The sequence below is a fragment of the Phaethon lepturus genome, unplaced genomic scaffold, assembly GCF_000687285.1.
Source record: "Phaethon lepturus isolate BGI_N335 unplaced genomic scaffold, ASM68728v1 scaffold5918, whole genome shotgun sequence".
In the NCBI taxonomy this organism is placed as follows: domain Eukaryota; kingdom Metazoa; phylum Chordata; class Aves; order Phaethontiformes; family Phaethontidae; genus Phaethon; species Phaethon lepturus.
The window spans coordinates 5,062-22,983 of NW_010559626.1; the positions used below are offsets into that span (position 1 = coordinate 5,062).

A 17,922-nucleotide genomic window follows, 5' to 3' on the forward strand; every position below is an offset into this window, starting at 1 on the left:
AATTAAGTTATATTAAATTATATAGCAATTATGTAGTTACTACTCTTTTTTACTCATTTGTGGAGAAGTTATGTTTTATTTACAAGATTTGCGGCCATTACCTTTTTAATGCTTGCAGGGTGTTCTGTGGCTATTTAAGAAAAATGGTACACGTAATAGAAATGATTATGGTATCATTATAAATCACTGTGCAAACTGTTATGCTATTAGAGATAATCTAGGGTCAGCCAATAGACAGGCACACCCCGATCTGGTCTTAGAAGTTCAGCTGAATAATAAATAATGAGCAGTAAACTGCTAAACTCAGTTGTCAAGACAATATTGCTTGTAAGAAAGAGTGGGGGAAAAAACCTCAACAGAACAACTCACTAAAGTTGAAGTAAAATGCCCAGTTCCTATTATGTAAAATATATGGGCAGAGGTAATTCAGATAAGGCATTGTTCACATTTTTTGTTGGAGGAATTGACTTCTCTTTAAGAGTTCTTTAACATACTGCTTTGGGGAATTAAGACGAAGTTAGTGATGAATAAAACTTTCTATTAAGCAATTTTCTTTCTCAGCTGTGCACAACCGCTTATAAGCCAGAACATAACAGCTCAATCAAACCTTATAATATCAGCTTTACTTGAACCCCTATGAAATGTACTGAGAAAATTCTGATACTACAAGACTTAGGGGGAAAAAAAAGACGACTCAGAAAGAAGAAAATGGATATCACAGCTACCTTTTTACATTCTCTTAATTTCTTCTGCCATATAGAAAGAGCAACAGGGATGTGCTTGCTGTCAGTTACATAGCAGCTGGCTGTGATGACATGCTGGAGTGCAGTCTCCCGGCTCATAGCTTGAAGAACTCGCTCAACATGACGGAGGGAAACTATGGCCTCAGTCCATACGCCACCGCTAACAAGCTGCATCGTACAAGGTATTAGAGCAATCTGTCCAGCACAGTAGAGAACATCTCCAACCTAGAAGAAAATAAAACTAAGTAAATAAGATTCTGGGGAGTGTACAGAAGGCAAGGGAAGAACTTTTCTCTTTTCCAGGTAGTTTCTTTCAACACTAAGAAATGTGTCTCACAAAAGACTCACACATGTAACTATTGGAAGAGCATCTTACACAATTTGGCATACAAGTTCTATGCTTAGCAGCTGAAGAGGGGGAGGAGGCAGAGAGGAAACATATCAACTGACACCCATCAACTATTTAAATTGTTTAAAATAGCTGAAATATTGTTTTGATAATGCTATATATAATCCTGAATTTGGAAAAAAAATGCAAGTAATATGTTCTTTGCCATCGTTTTCCACACATGGAGCAAACATGCCAGTCTAAAGATAATTTTTGGTAGGGACTTAACTACAATATAGAAACACAGCACTGAAATAAACTTTAACATAACAGTTAATACATGGATGTACATGTCAGCTCAAAACAATAATATCTGATGTTACTGTTACAGCTGCTGTATCACACCGATGCCCCAACACGGTCAAATATGTTCTTCCTTTCTTTTTTTGAGTGATGATGCACACAATCTTTGGCTCAGTGCTATTTTTTTAAAGTCTTCTAGGTCTTAAGTTAAGCTTTGTTTTACATAAGTATACATAAGAAAGTATAAGTACATATTTGTAATGTCTTCAATAAACTAATAAAAATACTAGAAAAATAATACTTCAGAACAGCTAAAGACTGTGTACGAAAAAAGTCATGATAATCCATCAGAAGGTAAAAGGAAACTGCAGATTGAAAATAAGATGTAGAAGAATGTCACTTGACCAAAAAGATGGGTTCATCTTTTGAAGATGGAATTAAATGGGTGGCCAGATATACCATCAACACGTGTTTCAAGCGGATCTGCAGTGCAGTTACTTTGGGCCAATTTTCCAAAGTCTTCCTGGCAACACTCTGAAGACCTACTTTTTTAACAGCAGCCAGCAAAGGAAAGCCAGCAAAGGAAACATTTATTCTTACTATTCAGACATCTCAAAGATTTATTATAAAATCTTAATGTAAATATCAAAACTTTTCATCCTCTTATGCTGCTCTAGAAAGTCTGAACACTTTCTGATCAGTGAAGCAGTAAATTTTATTCAATATCAAAAGAAAGCTAAGTATAGAAGTGGGAAGTAAGGTGGGCGTAAGCAGCTTTGAAGTCAGCACATGAAGCATCTTGCTAGGAGTAAAGAGAGGGAAAATGGACTGTGCAAGGAATCTTTAGGAAGAATTTTGCAGAACTTACTGTATAAACTGTAAAAATTCCTCAGAATTAAGAATAATTAAAAAAGAAATCTGTGTCCTAGAAGACATGGCAATCAAACCATGTGACAGACCCATATGCAACTCAAAATCTGTCCTCATAACTGTCTGTGTCTCACAAAAGACTCACACATGTAACTATTGGAAGAGCATCTTACACAATTTGGCATACAAGTTCTATGCTTAGCAGCTGAAGAGGGGGAGGAGGCAGAGAGGAAACATATCAACTGACACCCATCAACTATTTAAATTGTTTAAAATAGCTGAAATATTGTTTTGATAATGCTATATATAATCCTGAATTTGGAAAAAAAATGCAAGTAATATTTTGGTTTGTAGGAACAAATGGTCTGGGTTTTTTTACAGTGCTATTTTAAAATATGTGCCATTGAACAAGGGAGTCCAGCCAGCTACCAAGTGGCATACTGACAAGATGAGAAACAAAATCAGGAAGATATGATTCAGAAGGGCACAGGTTTGTTTTTAAAGCAAGCCATTCATTTTCACCTCTGCAAAGTGAAATCCATGCATTAGTCAAAACCTCCAATACAGGTAGTTTATACTTCTACAGAAAAAAATCACACTGGCAATATTTCTTCCTTTTTTTCCTGTTGGGCTGCTGGTTTTCCATGCATCACCCATGTTAATTATTAAGTAGACAGAAGAGCTGTTCAACCAGTTCACTTCCCCTATTCTTGAACAGATTGTTTGAGACATAATATGAATACTAATTAACGCTAAAATATCTGTCACTGTTTTGAAATATGGACTAAGATAGCACTTGCTTAAAGTATCCTGGATAGTTCTGATACAATTAGCCCCACTGGTCATAAGCAAGGTCAGAAAAAATCTCGGAAGGATTTGAGCAAAATTGGCACCACTTCTGGCACAGATCCAGTAGGAATTTTGCAGAGCTCTTTAAAAAACAATTTAAAAAATCTCTCTGTTCCTAACATACTTGTTTGTATCTTAAGACGCGATTAATAGAAAAAGTGTTCCTAACATGCCACCATGTTATGGAAGGGTGGATGCAAGGGGGAAAGAGGGAAAAAGGGTCAAAACACGGCCACAGTGTTTGAAGCAAATGTATTTCAGGGGGATGTAATTTAGGATAAGGGAAGGAGGAGGGATGTTCCTCTTCTTTTTCCCAGTGACTTGGTCATGCAAAGCAGCATAAATAAACAATCAGCAGGGGCAAAGCAGCAAACCAGTACAAACACTGTTTTAGCAGATTTCAAGAGGTTGTCTCTAGAATGTTTGAAGCATTATACAGAGAATTGTTAACAGGGTAAAAAGGATTTAAAACAGGGAAGACATCATAATAACTTGTTCACAGTACTGAAATCTCACGACGGGAGATGTCACAATGTATGGTGTCAGTCCTTGTGTTGTGAAAGTGTTCTGCAAAACCCTGCTAGAACCTTGCAACAGTTTATCTTTTTGGAGCATCTACAGGATGCTCCAAGGATAACAGAAGATCTTTCAGGCTATAGACTCACAGTGTATCAAGTCTAGAGGACTCACATGTCCAGGAAACTCAGCATAGAAACAAAACTACAATATAGTGGATGTGTATTTTTACACTAGATGTCTCAGCTTACACTGATGATTTAATTTTCACTGCAGCCCATACACATATTTACAGTGCTAAAATTTCATTAAAGATCTGACAAACCAGAAATAAAAAAAACTTGTACTACTGAGATGCTCACTTGTACCAATTTATTTCCAATATAGATCCACAGCAGTAAGCAGCTTATAAGTGGGGCCTCATGCGATTCCATACTTCTTCCCTTTTTATTTTCATTTGTATCACTGCAAGTTCAATGAAAGGTGAGTTTTCATAAGCTAACATAATAGTTTAGCAGCTGTTTTGCTCAGTACAACCATAAATAATCAAGGGAATTCAGTGCACAATCATTACCTCAGACTATGCAATCCACACTCAGATAGGAACGCTAGGCTCCTATTTGAGAATTACTGCTTTTTCATAGTGGAGCTATGCTGCAGGAATTAAGTATAATATAGAGCTAAATCACAGCTAATACAGAGAGAAGACAGTATAGTAGCAAACTATTATTTTATTTCACTTTTTTTTTTAAGCTGCAGTCACTTTTAGGAAAGCAGAAAAAAAGCATCTACGGGTACCATGGAAAGGAAAAGTCAGAAGAATGCTTGGTGCCACTTTGAAGTGTTCTATCTCATGAAAAAGTTTTTAACAGTATTTTAAGTTACCAAAAGGACACAACATATCTCCCACAAAACATAATTCAGGAAAAGAAACAATGAGAAAAACAGACCTAATTGGACATAAGGACTAACTTAAGCTGCTAATTAGCAACAGAAAGCTATAATTATGGCTACTCAGAAAGAAACAGAAGTAATAGGATACCTATGGACACGTACTGAGTTGTTTTTTTTTTAATTTTAATTAGTTGCCAACAGCAACTATTGAAACTTTATGAAACTTTTCCTGCTGGTATTATTAAAACATGTTAGTGATTAACTGACATAATACAAAAATTGCAGAGAACTTCTAACAGAGACATTTCAACCACGCACCCCCAGGTATTTAGGCCAATGTTAGTAGTGCCGCCATACGAACAAACGCGTTGATTCTTGGAAAGGATGGAGTCAATATGCAATCAGCCAAATCTTTGTTATGAATGCAGTTCGGTGGCTGAGTGACTGCTGCCCTTTAACGGGTCAGGGTACACAAAAGATTCAGTGACCCCCTGACCTAACAGTGAAATAACCCACCATTACGTTCAGTCAATGTAAATAAGCATAACTGACAACGCGCTAATAGGCTGCCTCCAGTCAGCCATGTGTACCTCTGACCTTAATGAAGACCTAAATCAATTAATACTCCAGGCAATAAAGACCTCTGGCTGATTAAGTTAGATAGAAATCATCTTTTCTAACGGGATTAAAGCTGTAAGGTGGTGAACTTTTTATTTAATATATGATAATCCTTTCTTCCTAGGGCCCTCTTATTTTAGCTAATGATGGTAAAATTGCTTTTTGCAATGTGAAATCTTTTATTCAACTACCTAGTGTGAATAAAGTTTTAAAGGTACAGTTTAGACAACGCTAATTGAAAAGCTTTGAATTCACACCATAAACACGAATTGTATCTGACTAACATGGTTCTAATACATCACAACCTTCAATATAATTCACATGTTTTTCTTGAACTGTTACAAATTTGTAGTCCAAAAATTCCATCAATTAGCTGATCACACATAGTTTGATACAGGCTTTCTTTTGAGAAAATTGTGTGCAGTAATCAATAGCTAAAAGATGAAGGATATATTCCTAAATGAAAAAAAAAAAAAAAGCTATGATTATCTTTGACTAAAAAATTGACACTTATAAGAATCCATGTATAACTTAGCAAAACGCTTGCATATCATACTCAAAACTCCAGAATGTTCCTTTAAATAAAATAACATTTTTTCTTAGTTAGGTCAAAAAAATATAATTAATCAATAGCATATTATTGCTATCTTACTGAAATAGCTGTAACGTTTCCACAATTTTCAGAGATTTATAACTCAGTTTTCAAATGCTGTAGCTCCAGCTTGCTAACCCTCATTTTGGGATGGAGCTTCATATGTTTCAAAATGTATTTGATCATCTAAGATACAAGACTATAAAACATTCATCCTTTTGCATTGTTCTTCACTATTAAAGTTTATTTCATTAGTGTGATTTAAATTTTTCCCTTTGAACTTCCATGTTTGTGGGTTGAAAATTCACAGGACATTTTTTATCAAGAACTGAAATAAAATACTGCAATTTCATGGCTGCTAAACCAGGCTGAATAATTTTTTTATCTGCAGTTCAGCAAAATTAAGGTACACTGTCCCACAAAGTCATATTTGACAGTAAGCACAGTGTCATAACGCTATCAACACACCCAAAGCTGTTGTGCATTTCCTAATTGGAAATTATAAGAAAGAGAAGTTTCACGTCATGCAGTATGCATACACTGAGCAGCACAAAACCCGGCAGTTCTTTAAGAAGGCTAGTAACTCGACAATACATCTGAAGAAGCCACATGACTGTTATGAATACTAAATCAACTTCAGAAAACTACATCCAAATACCTCCTATTCATACTCTATGCTGCCCAACTGTAAACACCTCTGCAATCCTCTAAAAATCAAATAATTCAAATTGAGCCTTTAGACTGATAGATTTACAGCAGGCAATCTCATACAATACATTCCTGAAGTTCTGTAGTACCTTGAAGTTTAAAAAAATGCTATATGCACGGACTTGAGAGGGATAATCAGGTCAGAAAGCTTAAGAGAAGGTATGATGAAAATTTCAGCTTGAAACCCATTTTTAAAAAACTATTCTATCCTGTCATAGAAAATTGGAATATTTGCGTACCTATTTTTAGCAATGTGTTAGTTATACTTAAATCTTGATCAATGACAAATCAATTTTATTCTGCTCTACAACTGATGGAAATAACCCAAACTATTCTATGATTCTACAAAATAAAAACCACACACTCCTGATTTACAGAAGACAAAGATTCAGAAACTGAAATTTTCACAAAAAACCACACCCTAAAAGCTGCCATTTACATTCCAAGTGAGTAGAAGATACAAAGCAAAAATAAACCTAGCTTTTAAAGCGAGCAGCTGTAGTTACAAACATTTAGGAAAGGTTGCAATAAAGTGGGTGAAAAAGGTTTGTCATCTAACATATCCATGTGGGCATGAGACCTAGTCTGAAGTCTTCTCCAGGACTCTCATTTTGGTCCCCTTAGACTATTCAATACACAGAGAGGAAACGAAGCAAATGAAGGTAAAATATTCTTTACTTACTCTGCATATTTTGGCCAACGTCCTGTACTGGCACAGAGGGTACATATTGTTCCTTTGTGGAAAATTACAGTAGACAGTTCAAAGACTTAATTGCCATAGGGGAGAAACTATTCTCTACATCCTAAAGGATAGTTTTTTCCTAAATAGAAAAAAACCAGCCTCTCTACTTGAAAATGAGCAAGGTAACAAGAGTATTAATCTTTGATGCATTTCTTCCTTGGAACAGTGGAATTCTAGTCTTCATGACCATTACTCTGTCACCTTTTACAAAGCCTACCATTTCCTCTCAAGCTTTTGAAAAAAATCACAAGTTCTCACACAACCACTGCCAACTGTGAAAAATTGCAGAACATGCAGCTTTATGAACATACCTTATCTAAAAGATGGAGTAAAACCTCCAAATTTGTTATCAGTTACTCATTTCTTATGCGTATCAGTTTGAATAAAGATGTCAAACAAAACAAATGAAAAAAACCCAACCCTAAGATTAGTTTATTCCACAACAATTGGGGTTGGGATGGGGAATGAGAGACTTAAATCAATATTTACCAAGTAAAGTAAAGGTGTATTCAGGGTCCAGAAAAACAAGGTTGAAAAGATTAGTATCTAAAAGTGTAAAAGCGATGCAAATGACTCAATACGGACATGGAATACTGAGCAATGAATAGACACTGCATTTTTAGAAAATGCATATTATGTCCACCACAGTTGATTGTTTAATTAGTTATATATGGATAGATAAGGGATGATAATGGTTGTAATTCAACTGGATTCTTAAAATATCTGATAGAGCATATTTGAAAATTATTTTTAATTTTCCTAATCATAAATGCTGTTAACTAGCTGATAGTCTGTAAGGAGAGAGTAATGAAAATGGCAATGTACTGACGTGGGGTGCCATAGGGATTGGTATATATTAGGCCTGATTTTAACATCTTCATTAAGTCAATGGAAGACGGGATTAACAGGATGGTGATGAAACCCACAGAGGATACTAAATTAGAATGTGCACCAGTAGAAATAATAAAGATGGACACAGATAGGTTTGAAATAAAGGCAGGAAATAAGAAAATGAGACTTAACTTAAAAGAAATGAAAACTCATGCCAGAACATATGGTAAAAATATTTTGGAATACAGATATTCATAACAAGGGAGAAAACTTGGCTGCAGAAGTGCTGAACAGTTTATATTAAATCATAACTGCTCTTTACTAGAAGCAAATTCAGTGTAGGACAAAAGAAGAGACAGTCTCAGTGTGAAACAGGTCTAACCAAATCAGATCTACCAAATACTTGTTCCAGGGTTAGTTAACACCTACCCTTGGCTGATGAAAGTGTGACATTTTCTAAAATATCAGAAACTAGTACCATACCCTTTAGGAAAGGTATGATTCCATATTTCAAAATTAATGCTGTAAAAGATCAGGTGATATCAAAGTTTCAGATGATTATTCAGAGATGATTTCATCTTTAACACTGATCTTCAGTTTACAGGCTAGCATAGCTGCATTCAAAGTATGAAAAGCATTTTAATCTGCCAGGGTAAAGATATAAAAATTTAAAAAAAACTTTTTTTCTCCTCTGTTAAATGGAAAATGTCTAAACCTTACATGAGGTTACATAAGCATTCATTTGGGGTTCCCACACAGTTCATTTCTGGTTTTGCTATTTATGACTATTACTCTAAATTTACTTGGATAAGGATGGCTTTATAATACATCAGCATTCTTTCTTTGTCAGTTCTGTTTGAAACAAATAAAATATATAGCTAGCAAGTTCATGTGACATTCCTCCCATCTTGATTTCTACATTTTTCTCTATCTATGCTTACAGTTCTAGTGGACTGAAGAGCATATATAATAAAAGAGAGGTTATAAGGTAATTGTATCCACACACACAATATCTTCTAAAGGAAGATAAATAAAAAAGATAAAGTGATGTTATATCCTTATATACCTATATGTGTTTATATTACAAACCTTGTCTCTGCTTTCATCCTTAAACACACAATCTCCTTAGAAAGGGATCTCATAATACCCTTCCCACATTAACTGAAGTTTCTACTGAGAATGTGCAGTTGAACTATCACTGCAGTGAAATGTCACTGCAGCAGAGATTTCTAGGTTGAAGTTTCTACTAACAATAAGGGTGCTACTGCTTAAGGATGTACCACTCTTCTAGAACAGAGCATCCAAGCAGAATCAAGATTGCAGTCATAAAAGCCTATGAAGAGTGAGTTGTGTTTTTTCAATCCCTTACCTGTCTTTACAATCCTTACTCACACAAACTGTCAAAAAGGTTAGTGTGATTATAAACAGAAGAGGGACAGTTAGGCAGAGAAAACACTCTATTGAAAGGTGAAAGCTGTTCATCACACGACAGTAATTCACAGTGTATGAAACACATTAACACCGTGACATTCTATTCTTACAGAAAAGATTTTGTTCCCAGACATCACTTGTCTTAATATTCTTACTCAAAATATGCTTTTCATGAATATCACTGGCTGCTTTAGGATACTGGTTTGCAATAACTGGGAGACAGGAAAGAACCAGTTCCATAAAACCAATAATCTGTTTGAAAACAGTTAACTGTAATAACAGTATTACTAAGCTAAAAGTGGTAGTTCTCATTCTAGTCAAACAAGTGTGGTTTTGAACTTTACCTATTGTCTATGTATACCCAGTCTCACATGGATTTTACTTATATCTATGACAACCTAAATAATAATCAACAATAAAAGATTTTAACGTACATCAAAGATTATTTAGAGCAGAAGTCTAATTTATAATAGACATACCCACCACCTCCCAGTGGAAATCAATGGAGACTTATTCATGCAATTACACATACATGTACAGTATATGTAATAGTAACACATATAGAATATAACATATACAATATGTAGTATTTATCACAATCTTTTACCTATTTATTCATATTGCAGTGATGATAATTTTTTACACAACATAATACCTTTCTCTAGGTTCCCACCTTCCAATGCAAAAATGTAAGTCAAATTCTGATTATGCTTATAGAAACTAAAACTTGTAACAAAGATCCACCAATACATTTAATATTCTAGGCCAAACTAATGCCATATTATCTTTTCTGCATCATCAGTTAAACCTGACTCCTGGTGGTATTAGTAACCCCATGGTATCAGCTGCAAAATCTGCAAAATCCAGTAGTAGAGCGAGAGCCCGTAGTTAAAATTCTGTGTTCTGAGAAGTAAAACATGACCCAATCTATACATTTAAAGAATTTGCAATTTGACAGTGATAATATATTACACATTCTCATATAATCTGAGATACAATGTTCATGAAGTGCAATCCAAGAAAAAAAAATGCATTAGGAAAGTAGTGCCCTTGTTAAATGCATGCAATTGCCTATCCTAAAATCTAAAGATTCCTAACAGTTAGAACAAAATCAAGGTAATGGAAGTCAGAGAAAGACAGCAACAATCTCAGAAATACACTAAATAAGCTCATTCAAACACATTTTCGCAACTTTTATTTGTTGTACCCTTAAACACTGACCTTTTATCAGAATTGCAGTGTGGACAACATCCCTATATAAAATATCACTGAATTCCTAAATGTGCAATCAAGCAGGTTTTATTATGTACCATTCAGAGGGCAGATTTTCTCTTAGATTGGCAGCACTTCATGACAAGAAGTTACCTGTTGACTAAGTGGTAACTTGTACCATTGAAAAATTAAGTTTCTGTAACAAATTATATTTAAATTTTGTGTTATAATTGGACTGTAACTGTATAATTATATTCTGTGCTGTAATAAATATTCATTTGGGTATGGAGTTAGAATCTTGCAGTATACATTATCCTAATTTTTTTTTTGTACATTCACCTTATTGTTCTCTTGTAATATTTATTTTTCACTGAATTTTCTAGATGGTTTAAAAGATTAAAAGTTGGGAACTGGAAATTGCAGTATATCGACAGTATATTAGTAACTGATACATTAGTAATAAAGTAAGTATCTTGTGTTCTGCCAGCCGAGCTGCAATCATGTTTCTATCTTACATCACAAACTGAGGTCAAGAACCAGTGCTTGCAAACTTACCATTTGCTTAGCCCTTTTTGTTTGCATTATTAATAGAAGTAGCTATTTTGGCTGGTAAAAACTAATTGCAAGCTCTCCGACATAAAAATGGCTACAACGCAAAGTGTTGAAACTAAAAGGGGGTAAATAAGAGGAAGGGAGGGGCAGAATGCAGTAAAGAATAGTCACGCAATTAGGTTAATCAGCTGCGATATGGCCAAGATCCAGGTTCAAATCCCTGCTTTGGGATTTTTCTTTTACCCAGTAATGGCAGTGCTGTTGCGGCAATGGGCAGTCCAGGAAGCACATCTCTCAGTGTCTTCTACTGGAAGCGAATTATTTGTTTAAATAATCTCATGTTCTTGCACCAAGACTTTGTTGTGTTTCTTGATGTGTGTTTTAATCAGTATGTTAGAAGTTAATATAAGATGGAAAGATCCCTCTCTATGACAAAAAGTACTAGTAAGGATCTGAAAAATGAACATTAAATAAAAATTCATACATTCCCAATTATGATTTCTACCTTGATCATGCAACATTATCCAAAAAGAAATGACCTACTGAAATTCCAAGTATTCCAAACTGCTATGAGATGCTCATTGTTACCTTCTAGCTTTTTGAAATACTAAGCATTTAGCAACATGAAAGATACTTAGCACAGAATAAGCCTTACAGTGCAGAACATTTAGACTAAGATAATCTTATATAAACTCAATATTTGTGAAATATTTAGGCTACTTCAAAAGAAGTGAGATGATAAAATGGAAATCGTGTGGAGAAGGTAGATTTAATTACATTTTTGAAAATAAAATAAAAAAACTACAGAAGCCTAATGTGAATATGAGATGTGATCAGGAAGTTCTCTTTGAAATATAATAGTTAAAACTTACTTAAGCACAGAATGATGAATTAGAAACAATATCAATGACATTACTATCACAAAATCTTTGAACTTTTAAATTGAATTTTATAAATAACCAACAGAGTACCTCTTCAAAAACAGATGCTGTATCAAAGTCTACAAATTATGCTGAGAACAGTCTAAATACCTAATTTTGCTTTTTGAGCTTAGGAAAATTATAGGTGCTTTACTGAAGAGATGACCTTGTATGACAATACATATCTCTTAACGTTTTGCTCTTTCAGCCCAACAGAAAGAGCTTCTAATTATCAGCTAAACTGCACACAGTATTTGTAAAGTACACAAAAATGCAAAAATTTCCAGTGATGGAAACTGACTCATATAAATTTTACATTCTATTTACATGACATATAAGATTGAAGTTGCATGACTTGACTGTTCATCTATCAGTTTTAAGCAATGATTTAGGGCTTTGTGAAAAGATTGGGTTAAAAAAATTGTTAAGAAAGATTGTTAAAAAAGTTTGTTCCAAATTCAACCATCAAGAATTATTTGTTATGAAGTCCAGTGAAGTATAGTTAACACACAGCATCTTTCAATGTGTGATTCCACAGTTTGCATTTGGCAATATAACTTTTCACAGCATTTAACTCTGAACCTCAGGGTTTCTGCCATTCAGGCCTAAAGGAGTTAAGTCTTATAGCTCTTCAACAAAAAACAATTAGTTTTTGCAGAAAAATATCACATACTGATAGTGAATAATTAAACGCTCAAACTGAAGAGAAATGAACTCTTTCTGTGATGTATATTTTGAACTTCTAATAGCTAGTCTGATTCTTCAGAAAAATAGCTGTGTTGTTAGAATCAGGAAGGACACTAATGGGGAATTAAAAAAGGTATGAAAAAATAATGCATGTAATATGAAGAGAGGTGGAGAAACAGAGTAACTCCAATTGATACTTTTATTTGCTGTTTGTAATGCTAACTCATGGTGTCAGGGACATTTATGTAAAGGAATGTTATTCATTGTACACCCTGACCTTGTAAGGTGATATAATGCTTTGATTTTGTGCAAAATTCAGTAGAAGGAAAAATTGCACCTTGCAGAACTAGGCCCTGGATGCAGAACAAGATAACGGTGAAATTCAAATCAAATAAGCCCTTTAAAACACCATCAGAGAACAATAAATCAGCTCAACACCTTCCCAACACAGGAAATGGAGAGTTAACCAGTGTACCCAATTTTATTTTTTTTTTAAGGAGGAATAAATCTGCTATAGGGAGCTGGTTTGATAGACCTTTGAAGGTCTTCAAAACTCTCACTAATATGTTATTCTCTAAAAAATATTCCCATAATTCTGCTGGTGTCCCATCATTCCTTGCCTCGAGATTCATCTGTCAACTTTGATGCATCTTTTAAAGTACCCCTCCAAGCCTAAAAACCATGACTACAGACCACAGAAGAGAACTCTTTGCTTTGAAACTATCTGATCAATCAGAAGATCATTTACCTGCAAGCATTATTTGGTGAAGCTAAAGCGGCACATCAACCAGCAGCATCTGAAGGCTGAGGCAGCAAAACGTCAACAACAAATTGTCATTGGCATTCCATTTATGAACCTTCAAACAGCATCAGATCTTTTCCATGGGAAACCAGATCAGGTCAGACTGGAGCTGAATATTTCTTAACAAGCTAACCATCAAAAGAACTTACGTTTTGAATAAAAAGGCTATCATTTGTTGATTTGAATATCAAAGGGATCCACTGCAAACTCCCAGTCTAGAAAAACCTCCCTAAGCTACACCAGACAGGTGTTTAATAATCTATTATTAAGGCACTATTTTAGGTTACTCAGAATCATGAAAAATAGCTGTAACTGTGAAGCTGCAAATAGGACTGCACAAAGAAATGAATGCTATTAACATACTATTAACAATTCAAAAGAATGAGTTGACATACCAATCAAACTTGTTAATTGACTGTCAATGGCCTGTCCCTGAATATACAACATGACTGCATTATATATTTCAAATGCTGACAGGAAGACAGTTTCATTTGCATTAACTTCATAAACTGATCAACAACCAAACTGCCACATACATTTATAATGGGAAGCTGAATCATTTCAATATTCATGTAGCTCTGTAATTGTAAATTAGGTGCTGGCAAACAATACAATACTGTACATACTCTAAAATATCCTAAATTTCTCTGACCTACTTTCTTTTTTATTTTAAAAGAGCAGTGGAGAAAAGTTGTCTCTTACAGAGATGATTATTACTTTAATTTATGGTTCATGCCTTAGGCAAAATTTGTTTGCAACCTAGTTTGCAACCATAGTTTATAGCTCTACTCTAGATGCATAACTGGTCCGCAATATATGAGGCAAGCAAGGTAATGTAAAATTTTTCTTGCTTTAGTTCTGTGAAGTGTAAATACCATTAAAATACACAGTAAAACTGTAAAAAAAAGTGAATGAAAATCTGTACTATTTCTCTGCTATGACACAAAGCAGATGTCAGCACTGAAACCACTGGAACTTTCTAATTAGACACTGAAACATGTAATTTAAAGTGGAAAGTATTGTTCTGGCACATCCTTCTCTTTGTCCTAGAATTTATTGCCCTCAGAGGTCTTGTCTTTATAAAGTATGTTTCCTAAAAATATCTCATAATTACACCCATTCAGTTCCATTGGGATTGACAGTGATAGCAGCTGAAATGGCTGTGATAGTGCTGCCATTTTAGCCGAACGGTTAGTCAGACATACTCTGAGCAAAGTCACAAATCATAAGCGTTGAGAGCAGCAGTGCTTGTGGCTCTTCCATATTTCTGTCCGTATTTTTCAATCCAGCGGAAATGACCAAGGGCTGATAATAGCAGGAAAATGACAGAAAGGATTCCCAGGAAAAGACACAGGCCAACAGTCTTCACTTTTCCCATTTAGGACCTCCGCTTGCAACATTTACTATCTTGTACTTCTGCTTCCTGAAAAACACAGTTCTAGCTAAACTAACAGAGAAGCCTTCAAATGTTGTCATTAATGACTCTGTGTATTAGTATCTATTCATACAGTTTAACCGTATAGGGTAGATACGAAAGAAGAAATTTGTTTTTATTTGTTCATGAAGTGTTGTAGGCATATTTATCACTACTTATACAGAAATAATAATATCTCGGTCACTTTGAGAAGCAGAGAAATGAAGCTAAGCAGAAATGTCGCAAGTGAGGATTAAGTCACGAAGGGTCTGGAAGTGTTCACTGAAGGCTAAGTAGTAATTGATCAAAAATTCTGAAGTTGCCAGGTCAGTCACATTCCCTCTATATCTGTATGACCCGGAGGAAGTATAAGCGAGTTTTGAATGTCTCTACTGTAAATGCACATTGTCTTCTTTCCCTCTCTTTTTTTATTACTACTTTCAGCCTGTCAATCGAGCAGTCACTTCCCTGGCTTTAAAGTTATTGCAAAATGAGCCTAGCACTATACACTAGCATAACCATACAGATATCACATAAACGTCCAATAAATCTGCAGTCATGACAATCTTCTCCTGCATTTCCTTTCAGATAAAGCATATCAGAGGACAATTTCTGTGAGCTGCTATATTTTAGACTTTATTATTTGTAGTATAGATGTAAGACTGAGAAGCAAAAAATATTCACATTTATTGTTCTAGCAACTGCAATTGCAGAGTAGAAAGACTAACAAACGGAAATATAAAACCTTCAGAAAAGCTGAATATAGTGGAGCCACTGGGGTAATGGCAGTCCCAAATCATCCTAACTGATAATCATGAAAGATTACTTATACTACAAACTAGATATTAGCTTTGATATCTTCCCTGAAGTATAAGCTGAGTAACTGTCATACTGAATAACATCATATGATGGGTACTGCTAAGTTCTTACACTGACAAAACAGGGATCATTAAAGCTTCAACTTTCTTTGAGGTAATCAGTGTAATATAAGGAGTATGTGATTAAAAGCATTTAAGACATGAAAAGTGTCAAGGTAAAGAACAGCTCATTACTCAAAGGATGTAGTATCTATAAAAGCAGCCATCTTCGAAGGAGCTGGTCATTTAAAACTGCTAAAATGCTTGCTAATGGCAACACACAACTAAGTGAATTCAGTAATTTATGCATCAAGATTTATAAATTTTGGTTGTAAAATATATACATATATACAGCTGAAATACATGCACATACACATATTACTGTAACAGAAATGATGTGACGGATGTTTCAAAAAGATGCTTGATTAATTTTAACAAACTCCAGTTTGTCTGCACGGCTTCAAAATTTACATTTGAAATAGTCACTTTCTAATTTACTCAAACACACATTTCCAACGCCATTTTCAGATCTTAGCTGAAAGCTTCCTGACTCTCAGTAGACTGTGGCCAGCATAGTTTTGTAGGTGGGGATGAAAACTTCCGTCCTCGTGAAGAACACAACTTTCTAACATGCAGATAAAGTCTCATCCATGTGGGAAATGGTGCTTTCTTGGAAATCAGCATGAGACTAGGGAAGTAATTTGGACACAACATTTGATTTTCACTGAGCTCATGACCATGATCTTTTAACTGGAAGACAGGCTTCTCAAACTTCACTGTCTTTAGAAAGCTCACAAAACCTTACGAACATTTTATGAAACAAAAAGGATTAAGCCAAACACTTCCTAACAGTACAGAGCTGCACATAATACCGTTGGTTTTGGATGAGGATGGTGACTACAAGAAACGTGTAACCAGTGTTTTTGCTGAATGCATTACTGTCAGTTGCTTAGTGATTAATGGCAAGATCAGGACTTGTGTTATACTGTACTGCAGAGGCAGAAGGGTTCAAGCAACCAACCCCATTCCAAGTTCGTGACTGAACAATAAGCAGCTTAACACAAACCTGTCTGTACTTGCTATTTTTATAAGGAAAAATTGAGATGAACAAATAAAAAATTTATTGTAACTTACTGAGAAAATATTCAGTGGATTAGATGCCTAACAAAAATATTCTCACTTGCATTACAGTCCTGTTTCCGTTCCCACAAAAGAAACATCATTCTGAGATCTGTTTTAGTCTGAACAACTACTATCGTTCTTAAAAATACAGTAAATAGAAATTTAAATTAAGGGGTTCACCCAGCTGGATTGAAAAGAAGAAAATATTAAAGGGGTAAGGTGCTCCATATTCTTGAGCATTTGTGCAATTTTTGTGCTTATTTTGTGTGGGAAAGTACAATGATATTGGCATTAGCTTATACTTCTCACATCCAGGTGCAAAGGAGAATGCAAGAGGAAAAAGAAGAAATTTCTTAAATCTAGAATATGCTTTGTATTAAACACATAGTTCTAACATTGAGAAACTATAGCAGTAGCATAACAAGGAAGATAATCTAGTGATGATTTCAACTTTAGTTTTAGTATTACCACACAGGGAGATACATAAACAAACATAAACTCACATATACATACTATTAACACATCAGAGATGAAAACTTAAGCACTGATTGGGAAATATGAAAAATCAGGACACATATGGAAACTTTACGTGTATTTGATTTTAAGTGAAATATACATGCATGTGCATTTTAAATGTACATTCATGTTTAAGATGAACTTATTTACAGGATGTTCAGAGTTATGCAAGCACATTAAAACAATCAACATTAACAGACTTTTGCAATGTTTTATTCCTTAACTTTGATGTTTGAAGAATGTTTGTTTTTCAAGAAAAATGGTACCTTCTTGATATTACTCTCCAATTACTACACCTAATCTTCTTAGTAAGTAAAGGCATTTTTCCTGAGAGGAGTTACAAAAAGGCAACTTTGACATTTCCACATGCAGGTACCTGTTACTTACATTACGTGAATCTGTAACACTTTTCCTG

At 34.7% G+C, this 17,922-nt stretch overlaps 1 protein-coding gene across 1 annotated transcript in view; it reads right to left on the reverse strand.

The window, feature by feature from the left end:
* Positions 1-725: 725 nt before the first annotated feature.
* The window catches only part of LOC104625711 (diphthine--ammonia ligase-like), a gene marked incomplete at both ends in the record, with an annotated part of 100,438 nt that continues 83,241 nt past the window's right edge, over positions 726-17,922 (reverse strand). The window contains one exon of the mRNA XM_010293410.1: positions 726-968. Coding sequence (XP_010291712.1) covers positions 726-968 — 243 coding nt within the window. The remainder of the gene's footprint in view (positions 969-17,922) is intronic.